General features: G+C 40.9%; 1 protein-coding gene across 1 annotated transcript in view; it reads right to left on the bottom strand.

Moving 5' to 3' along the window:
• LOC126253445 (xylosyltransferase oxt) overlaps positions 1 to 21,370 on the bottom strand; it is a 114,210-nt gene that overhangs the window by 64,553 nt on the left and 28,287 nt on the right. Inside the window, exons 5-8 of the mRNA XM_049954790.1 lie at positions 19,587 to 19,747; positions 9,977 to 10,176; positions 5,387 to 5,693; positions 2,942 to 3,118 (exon numbers count right to left, since the gene is read on the bottom strand). Coding sequence (XP_049810747.1) covers positions 2,942 to 3,118; positions 5,387 to 5,693; positions 9,977 to 10,176; positions 19,587 to 19,747 — 845 coding nt within the window. The remainder of the gene's footprint in view (positions 1 to 2,941; positions 3,119 to 5,386; positions 5,694 to 9,976; positions 10,177 to 19,586; positions 19,748 to 21,370) is intronic.

Here is a 21,370-nt window from a genome sequence, read left to right as displayed (position 1 = left end):
CTGTGTGTTGTCATTCATGAGCCCACACACGTCACTAAGTGCTCCTCAATATTATAACTATACCCGCTCACATCTGCCGTGGCTAAAAATTAAAATTTGGTTGCAACTGCGAAAACATGTCAACATGAATACCAAATGACAAGAAGTAGCATAGCTACCAACATGCATAACAACATTTGATACTAAGCAGGTGTTACAGGTGTATAGGGACTTCTCATCCACCCTGTACAGTTACTTGTCAATAAGTTCTAAACAACTAGAAACACTGCTGAGGAATCATACTCCATGAGACCTCCTGTAGCTCCAAGAGACACTGAAGTGAATAAGAGAGACAATCGAGAAAGTCAAAATGCATCAACTCTTCATTTAAGCACTGAATTTGACACGCCAAAATCGAAGTTTTGAAAGTTTTACACCACATTAAGATGTTTCACAAATTAGACCACAAGAAGATAATGCATATGTGTTATGATTTGACAGAAGCTGTGCACAACAAACACCTTACAGATTACAAGTTGTTTGCTGACAAAATCACATTCCATATCTGCAGTAAAGTTAACATAAATAGCAGCCATGTAAGGAACAAAAAGCCAGCTCAAGCTATCACTGATGGTGAACAGACACACCAAAAGTGAATGTGTGTGAAGCCAGCTCATGCTACAACTGAATGGCAAAAACACACACCAAAAGTGGTGTTTGTGGTTCGGATTCCCAAAGACTATAGTTTATGGACTCTTCAGTTTTGCAAAAGAGACAATTAGAGGAAATATTTACCTTGATATGCTGGAGCGATTCCTGGAACCATGATTCAGCAAGAAGGCATTGTGGACATTCTTGTGTTCCAACAGGATGGGGAATCCCCTCATTTTACTCTCATAGGAAGGGAGTGCTGGTACCTCAATCGAAGATTCACCAACAGATTGATGGGCAGAGGTTCAGCAAGACTTTGGCCATCATGTCCACCTGATTTGACCCCTTTGGATTTCTTCGCTTGGGGGTTACATAGCGTCAAGGTTGTGCAAAATGTGGTAAAGGATCTAAGAGATTGAATTCAGGATACAGCACGGCCTATTTGACAAGATATTTCAGAAGGTATTCTGGGCTGCTCTTCAACGATGGGAGGAATATATCGAAATGTATGGAGGCCATGTTGAACTGCGTTTATGCAAATGCATCCATTATTTCTTAGAAATGTATTGAGATGCTATGACCACATTGCATTGAGGCACAGCATAGCAAACTGGACCACACTGTACAGCCAAGAATATGATCCACCAAGCTGCAGTTGCTTACATTCCAAAGTCTCCAGGCAAACTTTGAACACTGGAGGAGTAAGGTGTGCTGCTCTGCAATTATGGGCAAGCATCCAGCTCAGTACATGCTGACCCCTGCAGAGAATCACAGCCTTTTATGTAGTGAGGGCCAAATGTTTTCAAATTATGAAGGAGACCAAAATAGATTGTGGAATATGAGAGACCATTAGGAGAATTTCTTGCAAGATTACATATGCTCATTTACTAATATAGTGATAAATTAAGTCTCTACTTAAACCAGAGGGATGAAGTTCTGGGAATTGGGGAACATTTTGCACAAGTGATTACCAGTGTCAATAAAGAACTAATGCTGAGAGGGACAGTTGGGACTTCAGTTTCAATACTGTGGGGCTACACAACTGGCCCTTCTCAAGTTGGATTCAGCATTTTCTACAGTTAACAACATGCCATTTGATCAAGACAGTCATTGCAGCACTTCACGAGGGACATCCTCTTTAATTTGGGACAAATTATGCTTTTCCTACTCATGGATGGACGTGATCCTAATACCTCTCCTGAAACAATGAAAGGACATAGTACTGCTGCCCTCACTAACTGTGTAGAAAAGATCACGGAGTGATCATGAATCATTGGCTTGTTTGGGTTCTCAAATCTAGACATTCATAAGTAGCTTCCAGTGTGGACACAGGAAGTATTCTTCTGCCACTGATAGCGTGACCCTCTTGGAGGTGGCTTTATAGGAGGCTCAACTAATTAGGCATCATGCAGGTGGTACTTTCCTGCATCTTGGAAAGATCTATAACATCTCTTGGAGGCATAAAGTTCTCATGCAGCTCCATAAATGGGTCTCTGGGGTCATTTCCCCACAAGACTTTTCCTGTGTTCTTTTGTGCACATTTATTTTGTAGCATTTTATTATTATATACATTATTTTCAAAACTTTCTGCAGCACAGATCAGATCAGGCATCAATGGCCACATTGTTGGGTACCCTGCACCCAAACAGCAGTGGCAGCAATAAACTAACATCACACTATTGCAAATACAACAACACTAACCAACAGTTGCCATTTATCAAGTCCACATACCTAATACTGGCTATATAACAATATGAGAGAAGGAAAGTTGCTACTCACCATATAGCGGAGATGCTGAGCCGTGATAGGCCCAATAAAAAGATTCACACAATTATAGCTTTCAGCCATTAAGGCCTTTGACAGCAGTAGACACACATACAACGCACACACACACTCACGCAAGCGCAACTTGCATACACATCTGCAGTCTCAGAGAGCTGAAACTACACTGCACTGTGTATGTGTGTCGACTGCTGACAAAGGCCTTAATGGCTGAAAGCTATGATTGTGTGAATCTTTTTATTGTGCCTATCACGGCTCAGCATCTCTGCTATATGGTGAGTAGCAACTTTCCTTATCTCATACTGTTACATTCCAACCTGGATTTTCCATTGTTTAATACTGGCTATGTTTTTTTAAATATTAAAATTTTCAATTACTTTACAAATGTATGGGCACTTTGTTTTTATCATGCTCAGTTTTTGTTTTTACTAAATAAATGGTTGTTAAAACTACAACAGTAGTGAATAACACATCTCATTTCAAAAAAAGTAAATAGTTAAGCATATACTTCTCAATGTTATAATAATACCTGGAGTCGTGGCCAATCATCAATCCTGAAATCATTGGGACTGCAACCACACCAATCAACAACATGTTTGTACTGACATTTGCATCCCAGTCGCCGTTTCCAGTTGGTCACATGTAGGTTGTTGTCTACATACGTGTTGCAAAAACGTGAGTTCCGCAGCACAGTGTGGAAGAAAGTCTGAAACAACAGACTGTGAGGAGCAGCAAGCCAATACCAAATATGATGTGAGATACTTGCAAATGTAGCAAAGATATTTAATAATTCATCCTTGTAGAAGGAATTTTGTGATAAATAAAATATATGAGGAGCATTCAATGAGTAATGGAGCATATTTTTTTCTGAAAGCAGGGTGGTTTTATTCAGCATTCCAATACACCACATTATTCCCCATTCTTTCGGCTGCATATCCTGTTTTTTGAAATAATCTCCATTCAATGCAACAGACCTATGCCACCTATGGTAGTGTCTGTTTACCTGCATGGTACCATTCTACAGGTCAATGTTGGAGTCAACATGCTGCTGCATCAATAACCTGCCCACCATGTGCGTACTGCTTCCCACCTGGGCCAAACAGATGGAAATTGGCAGGTCCGAGATCTGGGCTGTAGGGTAGATGAGTGTGAGGCGCCACATTGTCATGGAGGAGAAGTAGTTTGATTGCATTTTTGTTGCAATGAACATGCTGAAGTCATTTGTTCTATTTCCTGAAAGCAGCACAATGCACTTCCAAGTTGATCATTGCACCATGAGGGAGGACAACAAATGGAACAACACCATCAGAATCCCAGAAGATCATCGCCATGACTTTCCACCTGAGGATGCGAATTTGAACTTTTTCTTTGGGGGAGAGGTGGTGTCACGCCACTCCATGTATTGCCATTCTGTTTCTGCTCCAAAGTCAACCCATATTTCATTGTCTGTGATGACGCCGACAAAAAATCATAGTGGTCAGTCTTGTAACATGCAAGCAATTCCACATAGATGGCCCTTTGTTGCTCTTTATGGTCTTCTGTTAGATGGTGAGGCACAAACTTTTGAGTACCCCAACTGGTGGACATGTGTGTCAGCATTACCAACAGAGATGTCCAGCTGTGCAGCAAGGCATTCGTTTGTGATCCATCAATAGCACTGAACGAGAGTTTCCGCAACATTCCAAGATTGCAGGAGTGACACCTGTGTGTGGCTGGCCAGCACTCGGAAGATCGGACAGGCTCGGGCGACTTTGTTGCGATGATGACGGGTGCCTCGCCCAACGACTCAAATGCTTTTGGTTGCTGTCAGGTCTCCATAGACATTCTACAAGCGCCTATGAATACCTGGGATGCTCTGTTTGTACGCAAAAAGAAACTCAATGACAGCTCTCTGCTTGGAATGCACCTCCTTTACAGTCACCATTTTGAAGGCTACATATAGCACCGCTATCTATTGGAACTTAACCATAGAGGCTGATGCGGAAATATTCCACAATGTCCCACAACAAATTGCACATTTTTCCAACTGAAATTGGCAGACATAAAATGAAATTGGCTGAGGAAAAAACATGTTTGCATTACTTATTGAATGCCCCTCATACTAACAATCAGGGATATTTTGCATCTCTGAGCTGACTAAGATCACAACTGATGATGAATACAGTTGAACAGCTGACCAGTGCTCCCTTCAGGACATGAAATGAGTAGTACTGTTATATATAAAAAGTCGTTAGGAAGATGATACCAGCTATATTGAGGTTGGTGGTTGACAAAGATGAAAGGGGAGGTATCTGATGGTACAGTACATTAGTAAGCACTGCACTATCTCCAACAAAAAAAGGTCGAATTGGATGACTATTGCTGTTTTATCAAGAATATTTTACTTATTTTAACCACATTCTTCTCTAGGTAAAAACAGCATGTGTGCTTATGGCCAGGCTATTGAGTGCCCTACACACAAAATCATCAACATCATTATCTGGTCCTCTTCTTTCTTTATTGTGGTAAAGTCTCCTGTTGCTTCAGGTGAGAGAGAGCACGGAGTAAATGGAGCACATGCTCAATCTTATGATGACGAGAGTGGGAACTGACAGTGACACTGCCAAGAATACTGTTTCTGTGTTTCAGGCAAATGTGAGAAATATATTTTAGGATGGGTAGATTAATATTTGAATTATGACTCTAATAATTATAAGGCCACACTGCTTTGCCCCTCTAAATTTTTCTCTGAATCCCTGCACTGTTTTCAGTCATCACAAACACTAATATAGTCTACCACTGCAGAGCCTTCTTGCAAAAACACCTACCCTCTGATCTTAACATTAAAAGTAATGTTTCATAACTGGCACTCCCAAATAAATCACTGTATTTTGCCAAGTCTTTTTATCCATCTTAATTCAGTTCATAGCTTTCATTTCAATTTTTGTTTTACAAAATCATTAGTTTCACAGAATAAAAATAGTTTTGTTTTTACCTCAGCAGGCAATAAAGTGTGATGAAATACAACAGCAAGACCACTAAGCAGAGGATCTTCAGTTGATGCATTGCTTGCTACATAGGCCACAAACTGTCGTGACAGAGCAACCCAGTCACTTCCACCATCAACCTGTATTCCCCATGGGAGTCGGCGATCTCCAGTGCGCCACATATGCGCATCACATTCTACAAATGTCTTGTCAAGTCCTTGCTTCTGAATAAAGCGCTGGACTTCACGACCATGAGACTTGACAAAATTGCGACCTTTGTTGGCGGTCAAAAATTCAACCAGTTCTCTGTCTGTCCTGTTGGAAAAAAGACTGATTATATTTAGTTACTAATGGAGGACAAAAGATAGGAACAGCCTAACTTTAAATGTCATACTATAACAGGAATTTACAAAAGAAAATAGATTAGCAACAAGGAACTATGTAAGCCACAGCAGTAATAAACATGAAGCATAAAATACGAAAAAATCAGACATTTATTATCATTTTATTATTGTGATCACATATCAGATTAATTTTACATGTTAACAATCAACCTGCAGGTAGATGTGACATGACACTAATGTTTCTTTCTTATTCACTTATTTACCTAGGGATCGCATGACTCTGTCTCCCTACTTCTAAGCTAATACTTGATCGATATTCCAAATGTATTTCCTGTACGATTGTTTCCTCTCTTCTGTCATGACTCTTCATAACTGATCACATGCGCATGCACGCACCCCACATTGTCTTTGACCAAATCAAGTTTTCCTCATAACATTTCTTTCTTTGACCTGCAGTTCTTATTAAGCCCTTTCTTGTTCACTGTAAAACCATGCTGCTACATTTAACACTCCTGGTTCTTTGATAGCGTAATGGCATTAGATGCTTTTTTTCCCTTTTTCAAAAACCATATTAGAATTGTGATCAACTGAAAACGTTTATTTTTTATAATTTTATTTTTGTTATTTAGGATTGGAAAGCTTATGGTATGAGTATCTCCCAGGGCCTTTTGGGGGATGTTATTTTGGTAGTAAGTGTATTTCCCATTGTAAAAATGAAGTGATTTTTTCCAACTTCACAGCTGACAGCAGCAGCAATCTCACAACGAACATAAACTGATCGTTGTGGCAGTTTATATCCACCTGGTGCAATGTACTACCAGTAGATGTCTGTCACATCCAGTGGTTGTAAGACACTCCCCAAAAGCATTGTAAAACTATTAAGTTGGTGGCAAGTTTGCTTCCCAAGGCCCACAAAAGACATACCAATTTTGTAGTAAGCCTCTTTGAGAAACTACTTTGGTGGTAATAAAACTTACCAAGAACCTCTGAAACAAAGTTACTTGGTGGGACATATACTTTCCATGGCCCAAAAAGCTATATTTCACAACACAATTACAGCAGGTGCAGCAAAGTACCCCTCCTTGCTAGGAGTGTACAGAAGTGGTACAATGTATTCCCATGAACGCAGTAAAAAAATACAGTTACTGGTAAATATATGCCCCAAGGCCCAGGACAGGGTTAACTTTTAAGTCATTTCAGTTTGCACATGCCTGAAAAAACACTACAGGGTGCCCCCACTCAAACCTCCCTGATTAAAAAAAACAGTAGATACGATAATGAAATATGCACCACATTGTAGAGCATCTCGAAGAATTTATTTATTTATCATCAATACACCTCTACATGTGAACCATTTGTAGCACGAAGAACATCAAGTCTATATTCAATTTCTTGCCAAGTTCTTTGTAACATTTCCTCTGTTATTGTCGCAATCGCATTAGCGATATGATGTCGCAACGTAGGAATATCGTCCACTTTGGTTGCATACACGCGGTCCTTCACGAATCCCGACATGAAGAAATCAAGCAGCATAATGTTGAGTGAATGCAGTGGCCAGGCAATGGGTCCTCTGCATCTGATCCAACGAGTGGGAAATTTCCTATCCAGGAACTTGCGAACAGCCGCTGACCAATGCGGAGGAGCACCATCTTGTTGAAAAATGATGTTGGGCTGCAAGTCTTGTATTTGAGGGCACACAAACTGTTCCAAAATGTCCAGATACACTGACCCATTCACTGTTTGTTCTGCTAAGAAGAACAGTCCAACAGTCCTGTCGTGCATTAGCCCACACCAGACGCTTAGTTTAGGGCTATCACAAACATGTTCAATGACAACGTGCATTTTGTGAACCACAATTTGAACATCATGCCTATTAACCCTTCCTGATAGATGAAAGATTGCCTCATCTGAGAATAAACATCTTTCCAGGAAGCTGGCATCCATATCAATACGCTGCAGCATACCCGCAGCAAATTGTTGACGGCGTGGTTTGTCGTTTGGCGTTAGACGTTGCAGAATTTGCACTTTGTAAGCACAGATACGAAGACGCTGGTGAGCTACACAATGCAATGTTGATTGAGGTACATCAAGTTGCCTAGATGCTTGACAAATTCTCATGTGGGCTTCTGAGAATCGTTTGTCTGATGTCCTCCACTGTCTCTTCTGAAATGCCGTAACATGCACTGCCAGAAGGTTTCAGAACACTTCCTGCTGCTAGAAACTTCCTATACCATTCCTTAATTGTTTTCACATCAGGTGCATCACATTCATACACACGATGATGATTTATTTGCACAGTAATCGGCGATTTTGTTTCTGCAAACCACACTACTGCTTGCGTGCGCTGCTGTGGAGTTGCCATTTTCACTTCATGCAACCATGCTGCACTCTGGCGACGATACTTGGCACTTCTGACGCGGGAATATAAATTCTTTGATGCTGTACAATGTGGTGCAGTTTTCATTGTATCTACTGTGGTTTTTCTCTCCTGGGTCCTTGAAATCAGGGAGGTTTGAGTGGGACACCCTGTACTTCTCCAAGAGGTTTGGTTCTACCATCCAGCTATGGATTTGAATTTTCTTGCCCTGTAGATTTTTCCCAGTTCTACTTTCAGCTCAAATAGTACTTGCTGAAAGTTATGTATGAACCCAATGTTATAAAGCCAATTGAGGGCCCAAATTTCTTCTTGTGTTTAAGCTATTTCACTCAGTTAACAGCCAAATTCAGAAAATGTTGCAAGATTGTGTGCAAAAGGAAGGATCATATTTCTGCAGCCAAGACTGAACAGTTCTTGACTCCATTCTCACTCTTCTTCTTCTTCTTCTTCGTCTTCACATCTGCAGATGATTTTTCCAAGGGTATACTGAAGAACAGGGCAAAGAGGACATTTCTTTGTGAGACTCATATTCACAAGGGCTTCTGGAATCTCTCCTCCAAATTTTAACTAAGAGAGCTTAGGATCTGTCCAAGGATCACACTCATTTGATCACACAAACCAAATTCCTTTAGGTCCTGAACTACTAGAACTAACTGTATTAAATTGTAGGCCTTTTTCACATCAATTAACAGATCTCCATAGTTTACTTGAGTCTGAATTACATATATTACAGGACTGATTTTAGAGATTAATATATAGGCATACTTTTTTGAAGCTGCTTATGTGCTCTTCCAGGTGTTGATCTAGTAACTGTTCTGCTAAAAAGAGATACTAATATGACTTTTTAGGGTATTACCATGAGGGAAGTGCAAGAGTAGTCACTAATATCAATAATGATGTTAGTTATCTTATCAATTAAGTTCCTTCTAATTAGAATGCTTAACTCACTGTGTTTTCCATAATAGTGAGTTTTGTCTCTCTTGGTCTATATGGAACTACTTATAGCATGCCAATAAAATTATTCTACGTTTTGTGCAGAGAAAATATTGTTCAGCCCAAGTGAAAACCTTGATGGCTCACTGATGGTGAGGGTCAATACACAAATGAAACCAATTCCATGGTAATTACAGCCAAGGCTAAATTTACCATTTTTCTGGTCTCTTCCTGCAGCCACTTTTCCTCTGATACACTACAACTTTACAGGTGAACTATATTTAATTTCTCCTTTTTCGAAGAAAAAAAAAAACAGCTACATTTTTCCAGCCCTGCATCTGATGCACTCAGGCCACAACATGGGCCAATGTTATGTATGTGTATGTGTCTATGTGCCCTGACAAAGAATTTAAGTTCATAAGCTGAGCTACCAAATTTCACTTCTCATTTCTACTGCATTAAACTTCTTGTTTGTGTCTAAATACAGTACAGTACCTCCACTATATGAGTACTTGTTTTTAGTCATTCCACATGAAGTTTTCCAGTACTGTATTTATTCACATTATGACCACTTGTGCAAATTTGGTTTTGTGTGTAAATGGTTTTACAGTAGAACCAGTAAAGCCGAAGCTTTGAATAAGCCCATCAGTTATGCTTGGCTGGCTCAAATGGTAAAGTGCAGCCAACCAAAACAAAGTGTACAGGTTCAAATATACTGGTCAAGTCCGAGTTTGATACACAATTTTAACATGTCACATACAATCAAAAGTTACTGTAATTATTGAAAAATACATGTTTTAACCTGAACCTAATAGTGACTTATTAATTGGTAATTTTATTATCCTAACCTGATGTATCAAGGTACAACAAAGAAGGCTAACTGGGATGTGAATTTCATTTACACAACGTGTTCAAAGACTAAAAGGAGTTATGTACATACTCACTTGACAGGGAAGTCTGATTCACTCAGGTTTATAACAAAATCCCACTTCCAGTCTGAGTCCAGAAGCTCTTTCATTGATGTTAAAAGCATTTGTAGCAATGATGCACCACCCCAGATGGTCGCAAAACGTGTTCGTGAAATCTTCACATTAGGAAAGTTGTGCTCCAGAGTCAATAGCTCTCGGTAAAGATAGTCTTGTCTCTGAAAGAGCAACATGAAGAATTCCATGTTGAGCCATCACAAACAGCTAAACAGGTAAATGACACAAATATCAGCTCTGGAACTATTTTTTGATTATCAGTAGGTACAAAGTACATTCCCAAAACACACAAAAACAACCACAGTGACTACTCCATTGTGACTGGCTTCAAATCTTCTAGCAAACACAACCAACCTTGGCTGACCAGCACCTCCAGCCCATCACACAATGCCTACCATCCTACATAACCAATCACTTTGTGGAAAATCTCAAATCCCATTGTACATCTGACACTCTCACTAAATCCAAATTTCAACCTAGCCAACTTCAAACCCATGATTACTTCACATCTGAAGACCAAATCCACAAATAAAGTGGGGGATCACTATGTCTATGAAAACCTTTTAAAGGACCACACAAAAGAGGAATTCCTCAATATCTGAAGCTGGTCCCTCTGGTTACATGACATCTTTGTGGTCAGGACTCACAGTGAAGACAAACACCTTCACTTCCTGCAAAACTTAACTTCTTTCTCCAGTTCAAATACACTTGGTCCAATTTCATATCCCAAGCTACCTTACTTAACACTGACCTCCATCTAATTGAAAAACATATCTTAAATCCATTACACTTGAAACCACCCATTAAGCAACAATACCTCTACCTTGACAGCTGCCATCCCTTCCATATCAGATGCTTCCTTCCCTACAGCCTAGTCATCAGTGGCAAATGTACTACTCCCAACACTAAACCCTTCAACATGTATATAAAATATCTATACAAGTCTTCCTTCCTACAACTACCCCACAAATCTTGTCTACACACAAATGTCCCAGCCAATGTCTTCCTCTCACTCTCTGACAAATACAGTTCTCTCTTCCAAAAAACAGTGAAAAACGTCCTTGTTGCCCAGTACTCTCAGGCTTTGTACAACTTAGCACATTTATCTGCCAAATCAATCCAAATCAAGTGCTTAAATCATTCCCACACCACCCACCCTTGCCTTTTAACACACTGCTAACCTCCATAACATCCTTATTATATGGTTTATTATGAAAAGGATAGTTGCTAATCACCATATAACGGAGATGCTGAGTCACAGATAGGCACAACAAATAGCTTTCAAACAAAGAGGCCTTCATATGAATACACACACACACACACACACACACACACACACACAAAAGACCACAGTCTCTGGCTGCCAATGGCAAATTAGGCAAATTAAAAGCAGTGGCACATGATGGGAGAAACAACTGGATGATGGAGGTAAGGAGGAGGCTGGGGGAGGAAAGGAGATGGATGGCAGGGTAGGGGTGGAGGATGGTAAAATACTGTTTGTGGAAGCATATAGGGACGAGATGGAGAGAGGGAGGTTTAACAGGGGGCAGGTGGCAGGGGTCAAAAAAAAAAAAAAAAAAAAAAAAAAAAAAAAAAAAAAAAAAAAAAGGAGGCTGTGGGTGTCTTGGTGGAACAGAGGACTGTGTAGTGTCAGAATGGGAACAGAGAAGGGAATAGGTGGGTAAAGACAATGACTAAAGAAATTTGAGGCCAGGAGGGTTACAGGAATGTAGGATATATTGTAGGAAGAGTTCCCATCTGCGCTATTCAGAAAAGCTGGTGTTGGTGGAAAGCATCCAGATAGTACAGACTGTGAAGCAGTCATTGAAATGAAGAACTTTGTGTAGGGGCAGTGTGCTCAGCAACTGGGTGGTCTAACTGTTTCTTGGCCACAGTTTGTCGGTGATCTTTTATTCAGACAAACAGCTTCTGGTTGTCATGCACAGGTAGAAAGCAGGACAGCAGTTGCAGCTTAGTTTGCAGATCAATTGACTGGTTTCACAGGTAGCCCTGCCTTTGATGGGATAGGTGATACTTGTGACCTGACTGGTGGTGATGATGATGCTGGTGGTGGGAGGATGTTTGGGAGAAGTCTTGTATTTACATCTATTACAGGATATGAGGCATGAGACAAGGAGTTGGGAGCAGGGGTTGTGTAGGTATGGACAAGGATTTCGTGTAGGTTTGGTGAGCAGTGGAATACCACTCACTTGGGGAGGGGTGGCAGGGATAGTGGGTAGTAAAAATGGTTCAAATGGCTCTGAGCACTATGGGACTCGCTGTGGTCATAAGTCCCCTAGAACTTAGAACTACTTAAACCTAACTAACCTAAGGACAGCACACAACACCCAGCCATCACGAGGCAGAGAAAATCCCTGACCCCGCCGGGAATCGAACCCGGGAACCCGGGCGTTGGAAGCGAGAACGCTACCGCACGAAGTGGGTAGTATATTTCTCATTTCAGGGCATAATGAGAGGTAGTCAAAAGCATGGCAGGGGATGTGATTCAGTTGCTCCAGCCGTGGGTGGTACTGAGTCACGAGGGGAATGCTGCTCTATGGCTGGATGTTGGGACTTTGGGAGGTGGTGGGTGACTGGTAAGATAAGGCTCGAGAGATCTGTGTTTGTACAAGGTTGGGAGGGTAATTACAGCCTGTGAAGGCCTCAGTGAGAACCTGGGTGTAATCTGAGAAGGACTGCTCATCACTACAGATGTGATGTGTGCAGTTGGCTAGGCTGTGTGAAAGGCACATCTTGGTGTGGAATAGGTGGCAGCTGTCGAAATGGAGATATTGCTGGTGGTTGGTAGGTTTGATATGGACAGAGGCTCTGATGTAGCCATCCTTTAGGTCGAGGTCAACATCATTAAATGTGACTTGCTTGGTTGAGGAGGACCTGGTGAAATGAATGGGGGAGAAATTGAGTTTCTGGAGGAATGTGGATAGGGTGTCCTCACCTTCAATCCAAATCACAAAGCTGTCATAGGTGAATCTGAACCAAGTGATGGGTTTGAGATTCTGGATGGTTAGAAATGATTCTTCTAGATGGCTCTAGATGGCTAGTTTTTATGGAAGGGACTTTTTAGTATGGAATGGATGGCAGCTGTCGAAGTGGAGGGTGATTGGTAGGTTTCATATGGATGAAGGTAATGATGCAATCATTTTTGAGGTGGAGGTCAATATCGAGTAAGATGGCTTGTCGGGTTGAGGAGGACCAGGTAAAGAGAGTGGGGAGAAGATGTTGGGGTTCTGGAGGAACATGGATTGGGTATCCTCATTCTTAATCCAGATCACAAAGATGTCATCACTGAATCTGAACCTGGTGTGGGGTTTGGGTTTTTGAGTGATAAGAAAGGATTTCTCATGCAGGAGTCCATGTCGGTACCCTGGATTTGTTTGTAGGTGATGCCTTCAAAGGAGAAGTAATTGTGGTGAGGGTTTATTTAGTCATGGCACCTAGGAAGGAGGTTGTTGGTTTGGAATTCTTTGGGCATTGGGGAAGGAAGTGTTCAACTGTGCCAAGGCCAAGGGCATTAGGGGCATTAGTGTAAAGGGAGATGCCATCAGTAGTGACTGGTAGGGTTACTAGTGACTGGTAGGGCACCATGTGGTAAAGAAAAAGCAGGTGTGGGGAGGTGGTGGTGGAAATGGTTGGTATTTGTTATATGGGAGGGTACATTGTGGGTAAAAGGCAGAAGGTGTTGGTCTTCGAGAGCAGACATTCTCTCAGTAGGGGCACAGTAACTGGCCACAATAGGGCATTCTGAATGGTTAGGTTTATGGACTTTAGGAAGCATGTAAAAGGTAGGACTGTGGGGAGTGTTAGGGATAGGGAGAGAGATGGACTTCGGGGAGAGGTTCTGGGATGAGCTTAAGGATTCTCATCAGTCCCTGTTCCTTTACCAAATGGTGCCCTGCTCATCACTATTGGTACCACTTCTCTTTACACTAACATCCATAATGCCAGTGGCCTTGCTGCTATTGAACACTACCTTTCCCAATGCCTGACAGATGTCAAACCTAAAACCTCCTTCCTTCCTGTGCCATCTTGATCCTCCCCATCAACACCACCTTTCTGAACTGTGCAGATGGGAACTCTCCCAATAATATATCCTACATTTCCATAACCCTCCTGGCCTCAACCTTTGTTAACCATTATCCTTACCTACATATCCCCTTCCACTAATCGCCCTAATCAACTATATCCCAACCCACAATTACTTCTCCTTTTAAGGCATCACCTACAAACAAATACAGGGTACCGATATGGACCCCTGCATGAGAAATCCTTTCTAACCACTCAAAAACCCAAACCCCTCACCTGTGGTTTGGCTATTGGGCACCCACATAACATCATACTATGCAAACCTTTTCATGGGCCATCTAGAAGAATCCTTTACAATCACACGGAATATCAAGCTCATCACTTGGCTCAGATTCACCTGACTCCTTCGTGATCTGGATTGAGGGTGAGGACACCCTATCCATGTTCCTCCAGAATGTCACCTTCTCCCCCATTTGTTTCACCTGGTCCTCCTTAACCCAACAAGTCACCTTTCTTGATGTTGACCTCCACCTCAAGGATGGCTACATCAGAGCCTCCATACAGCCTAGCCAACTGCACCCATCACATCTGTAGTGATGAGGAGTCCCTCTTGAAATAACCAAGGGTCTCACTGAGACCTAAACAGATCATAACTACCTCCCAACCTTGTACAAAAATAGATCTCCCTCCCAAAGTCCCAATGTCTGGCCATACAACAGCATTCCCCTCATGACTCAGTACCACCCAGGACTGAAGCAACTGAATCACATTCTCTGCCAGGCTTTCAACTACCTCTAATTATGCCCTGAAATGAGAAATTTACTACCCACTATCCCTGCCACCCCTCCCCAAGTGAGTGGTTTTCCACCACCCACCAAACCTACACAAAATCCTTGTCCATCCCTACACAACCCCTGCTCCCATCTCCTTGGCTCATGGCTCATATCCCAGTAACAGACCTAGATACAATAGATACAAGACTTTTCCCATACATCCTCCCACCAGCACCTACTCCAGTCCTGTTACAAGTACCACCTATCTCATCAAAGACAAGGCTACCTGTGAAACTAGTCATGTGATGCATAAGTTAAGGCACAACCACTGTGCTGCATTCTACATGGGCCCGACAACCAACAAGTTGTCTGTCCACACAAATGGCCACTGACAAACTATGCCAAGAAACAACTGGACCACCCAGTTGCTGAGCACACTGCCCAACATGATGTTCTTCATTTCAATGACTACTTCACATCCTGTGGCATCTGAATCCTTCCCAACAACACCAGCTTCTGTGAATCATGCAGATGGTAACTCTCCCTACAATATATATCCTACATTCTAATAACCCTCCTGGCCTCAGCCTTCATAAATCAGTGACCTTACCCACTTATCCCCTTCCCTGTTCCAATTCCAGCACTATACTGCCCTCTATTCCACTTATCTTCTTTTACACAGAACCCTACTCCCTCCCTCTTGCCCACCTGCTAACCTCCCAACTGAATCTGGCTGCTCCCACAAGCAGCACTTTACTGCCCAAACCCCTACCATGCTACCCCTCTCCATCCCAGCCTCCTCCTTACCCCCACCACCCAGTTGCTTCTACCATCATGCCCTGTTGCCTGCAATCTGGCCTTGGCAGCCAGAGACTGCGGTCATGTATGGCCAAAAGCTTTGTTTGACAGTCTTTTTGTAATGCCTGTCTGTGAGTCAGCATCACCACTATATGATGAGTAGCAAACTATCCTTTTCACATTATTATTATTATTATTCCAACCCAGACTTTCCATTGTTTATTATGTGGTATGACATTTTCAAACATTTACCCCTATTCTGAGTTTCATACACCTACACCATACTCACAGTAAAACCTTCCTCCATGCATACAATACATTGACTACAACTACTGCAGCCCCACCACAGGTACGTCATACAACATCAAAGGCACAACAACATGTGAAACCATGCATGCTGTTTGCCAGCTAACATGTATTCACTACATGCCTTTTTTATTTATTTATAGGAATCACCACCGCTAAACTGGGCAAACATGCCCATGGTCACAAGAACTGTCTGCCACGGAACTACCACGCAAACAGACTCAAAAAGGCATGAGTGGCTACTACACAGCACAAGCTATTTGAATCATCAGACCCAGAACTAGTTTCTGTGGACTCAGGAGACGGAAACTTGTTTTTCATCATATTCCACACATCCAGCCACCCATCTGAACTTCATCATTCAAAAACCACCCTCTCCCCTTCCCAAATTGATATTTACTTCACTGGCAGCATTTCCTCTTTTTCCCATTTTTTTTTTTTTTTTTTACTTACTCTCTCCCTCTCTCACTTACTCACTCACTCACACACTATCTCCTTGTTTTTTGCCCCATCTCCTTTTCTATTTTCCCCTTAGTTCTTAATTGCACTATTCATTCCACTTCTCATTTTTCTTAGTCTCAGCCCATCTTTATTTCACAGTTTGTTGTATCATATCTGGACTGAAGCTGCACAGTACATATCAATATAGTATCTTCAACCTCCTGCCTCTCTGGCACCTCCCTATTCATCTGTCTTCTCCTGTCGCAATACAGGTGGGTTCCTCTCAATCTGGGGTCAAGTGATCTGCCCCCCATCCCCATGTCCCAAGACCAATCTTTCTGTCTCTAAAATTTCATAGGCTAGGAATAGCTTTTTTCATTTTTAAATATGTTGTTTGGCAGTAAAGGGATATTACCACCAGAATGTCAAACTGATCAGATATTAAACTTCCTGGCAGATTAAAACTGTGTGCCCGACCGAGACTCGAACTCGGGACCTTTGCCTTTCGCGGGCAAGTGCTCTACCAACTGAGCTACCGAAGCATGACTCACGCCCGGTACTCACAGCTTTACTTCTGCCAGTACCTCGTCTCCCACCTTCCAAACTTTACAGAAGCTCTCCTGCGAACCTTGCAGAACTAGCACTCCTGAAAGAAAGGATATTGCGGAGACATGGCTTAGCCACAGCCTGGGGGATGTTTCCAGAATGAGATTTTCACTCTGCAGCGGAGCGTGCGCTGATATGAAACTTCCTGGCAGATTAAAACTGTGTGCCCGACCGAGACTCGAACTCGGGACCTTTGCCTTTCGCGGGCAAGTGCTCTACCAACAGTTGGTAGAGCACTTGCCCGCGAAAGGCAAAGGTCCCGAGTTCGAGTCTCTTTCAGGCACACAGTTTTAATCTGCCAGGAAGTTTCATATCAGCGCACACTCCGCTGCAGAGTGAAAATCTCATTCTGTGATCAGATATTCAAAAATGAAAATATTTTTTAAAACAGGAAAACATGAAGGCAAAATATTTGTAATAATACACAAAAATTTTAAAAAGGCCTACGACTCAGCTGATCGTGAATCTCTTTTCCACATTTTAAAGGAACAAGGGCTAGATAATAAAACCCTAACACTGATTACGGAAATGGTAAGTGATTACAAAATGGCAAGGGCAAAAGTTGAGTCAAAATATAGATTAATCAATCAAGTTTCATAGAAGTAATATTAGAATAGATTGCCTCAGCTTTGCAGATGATCTGGTAGTTTTAACTAGGGATATTACCACAGGTCAAAAAGAAAGTGAAATTCTTACAGAAGTTGCGGAAAAACTAGGACTACAAATACCATTTGAAGAAATGGTATATATGGCATGCAACAAACAAGCATAAAAGTTTTTGAAAATGAAATATGGGAAAATAAAAAGGGTTTCTCAGTTTAAATACTTGGGGGAAATCATACACAAAAACAATCTGGAAAAAGCAACAAACGAAGTTCGCTGCCAAAAAGTGACAACTGTATTCAGATAAACACAAAATATCTATAATAAAAAAATCACTTTCTAAATTCAGTAAACTTACGCATTACAGCACTGTAATCAAATGTGAATATCTTCAGGGAGCAGAAACTTTAATTATAAATAGAAAGAGGTATACTGAAGAAATTAAAAAGAAAGAAAGAAAGAAAGACAGATTATTAGGAAAATATTTGGTCCCAAAATTACTGCTGGAGAAACTTATAGGCTGAAAAGTAATAAGGAAATAAAAGAATATGCAGACAAACACAGTGACATGAGAAAATGAAGACTTACATTTTATGGGCACATTAAAAGAAACACCGCCACTGGGTTGACAAAATAAATAGAAGAATTCTACAAACTGACCCAATTAAATGGATTACTGCAATTAAGGAGGGTCCTAAAGAAGCCAGTATAACTCAGGCAGAGATTACAGTTAGAAAAACATTCACATAAAAGATATGTGATTGGAAAGTTGATCAGAGGGAAATTAGAAAAGAGACTGGAACAATGTGGTGTTATGAAAGAAAGAGACTTCATTCTGAAAGGATGAAACAAATTTGGACACAAAGGAAAGCCAAAAATCAAAAGTGACAATGATTGATTGTACCTCGTGTGGTCCTATTGGGACCATATGTGAATAACAACAACATAAAAATAAATGATAAATTACAGTGAAAATCTCAAAGTAACTGTGGGTAATTCCTGTACATATCAAAATGTGTATGCCAAAAGCAACATTTCAGTTTAGATTTGATCTGGGGTTTATAATAGGAGTTTTAGAGTGCACTTACAATGGACTAAAAAAGGTTTCATCATCCACTAGAGCAGAAACAGTGAACATGGTACAACAAAATGAAACAAAAAATTCAACAGCCATGACACTGCAACTGGATCCATTATTGTTGACTCATTCAGGTTAGTAGGAAGACATAAACACTAATCGCCCAAAGCCTCCAGTGTCTAATGATTCAGAACGTAACAAGCTGAGCACCCGAGAAAAAGTTTATAGACTGTGAATAGTACCCTTTGTTATTTTCAGGGAAATTGATTCCTGCATATTCTGAGATCATGTACACCTATAAACTTGAATTTATATCTCATTACACCAAAAAAATTAGCTACCTCCTTACACACAACTACTGACGACCATGACTGCGTGCATAAGGTACAGGTGAGATAAATGCTAATAGCACCGAAGGAGAATGCAGACCTAATCATCATATTATTTTGATGAAATCTTCAAGTTATCAGCCAAGGAACAGAGTCATTGGGTAGCAGTGTTTCAATACATTTCCAGCTCATCAACTTCAGGTACCTCAAGAGATCAAGCACAAAATTCATCATGGCAGTTTCTCAGTTGATAACTGGAGCTCCCAGATTTTTATCATATACTAACTCTTAGCCAGATGCCCCTCACACCAATGATTGCACCCTGTGGCACTTGTGCGCAATTTGGTTCATACAGCAATAGCAATGCGTTAAATAGGCATGCAGTCTGGAGACATGTAAAACCCATTTCCTTTGAATGGAATTGTTACTTGAGATCTAATGTTATGACCATGAGGCTATTTACGAGTATCACCAATATTGACAACAGGAAAATTAATTGTACATTAAATCAAATTTTGTTATGTTACTTAAAGAATAAATCTAAAGGTATAACATGACTGTTAAATATTTCACAAAATCATCGGAAGACTTACAGCATCTACATGGATGAAGAAGAAGTGGTCCCTGTGGAATAGCACTTTAAATAATCTGCGTACTTGGCGTAATGCTCGACCATTCAATGTTAGTAGATAGGCTATTCTTACAGGCTGCGTTCCAGATTCAGGTTTAATATTTGGCACTTGAGGCATAAATTCTATAACAAAGAGTATTTACAAATATTCACTTCTCTTTCAAAACTAATGCGAAAAACATACAGCCATTATAACCAGTTCTATTTAGAACAATTCATTTACAGTTTAATCACTCCACAAAAAATGTTAACTGTTCCACAATTGGCAATTATATCAGCAATAAAACTATTAAACAAAAACAACAAGGCTGGGCTAGGGAAGGAAAAACATATATTCGAGATGGTTCAGACTATGACATACATGCCATGTTAATGGAGTGAAACACATCCACCTTTAACCCAAAAGTTACATAGTTGCCAAATATATGACAGCATATAATATGTTTTGGGATAGACCACTACACAAAAAAGGAGGGGCACTAAGCAGTATGTAGACATATAGAATAATGAATACATTGTGAAGCTTTCCAGATAAAGCCCTTCTCTCTCTCTCTCTCTCTCTCTCTCTCTCTCTCTCTCTCTGTCTCACATACAGGTTGTCCCATTTCTCTCAACCACCTTAAATAGCTGTTTGCCCAGATGCAAATTACAAAATGTTTCAAGCAAATGTTCTTTAGCCATCATGGGGACATCAGTCAGCATGATTGACTTCATTGTAGCTTTGTTTTTTCCAAAGATATGAACAGCAGTATGACTTTTTTCCAATGGTACCTTGTAGTTTTTATTCGGTAATTCATTTCCTCTCCTAAAGACCTATTCAAAAATGTATCACAGTGTACCATTCACTGAAACACAATGTTATTAATTACATAACACAACACTGACGTTGATGCTCCCAGCGCTTAGTGCAGGTACTCGGGGTAATGGAACACATCCACGTGCTGACATTGACAGAAGATAAATGTAAACATATGAAGAATGCACACCCCTCATTCCGTCAACCATCATCACTTGAGAATTGTGTAAGTAGTATGTACACCAACAAAGAGAATGTAGAAACGCTACTCATCTATAGGGAATGTAAGTTAGCAGAATAGTAATTGCAATACTGTTTTCTTATGTACGGGTACATTTAGTACAGTAGTTTAGTCCTTTTAAATACTGTTGTGTAGATTAGGCATGCAGTAAAGGCTGTCCTTCCTACAAACTACATTGACGTAATGTTTCTTTTATTGTTGTAGTTGTTGAAGGTAGGTGAAATGCTACGCAGGCAGCAGAAGTGTACAGAGAGTGATATCCTAACAAGAACCCACCTTCCCGATGGATGTTTTCTCGTTTTGTTGTGACGCTTCAGGAAATGGGAAGTTTCAACCCACGACAACACAATTATCGTAGCACTCACACAGACGAAGCTGCCGAAGTTACTGTTCTTGCTTCCACTGCTATGAATCCACATGTGAGCAAATGACAGCTTGAACACGAGATTGGCATTCCGAAAACCAATATACATCATATTCTTACACGTTACCAGTTCAATCCTTACCATGTACACCTACATCAAGAATTGCATGGGAATGATTTCCAGAACCGAGTACAGTTCTGTCAGTGGGTACAGCAGCAAATCCAAGCCAACCCGAACTTCTTGTCCAATGTTCTATTTACCGATGACTGTACCTTCTCAAAAAAAGGACAGGTAAATACAAGAAACATGCATTATTGGTCCAGCGACAACCCATGATAGCTTAG

This window comes from Schistocerca nitens, chromosome 4 (assembly GCF_023898315.1).
Source record: "Schistocerca nitens isolate TAMUIC-IGC-003100 chromosome 4, iqSchNite1.1, whole genome shotgun sequence".
NCBI lineage: Eukaryota > Metazoa > Arthropoda > Insecta > Orthoptera > Acrididae > Schistocerca > Schistocerca nitens.
The sequence above is the reverse complement of the archived record's forward strand: the minus strand, read 5'-3'. Positions and strand labels throughout refer to the sequence as shown.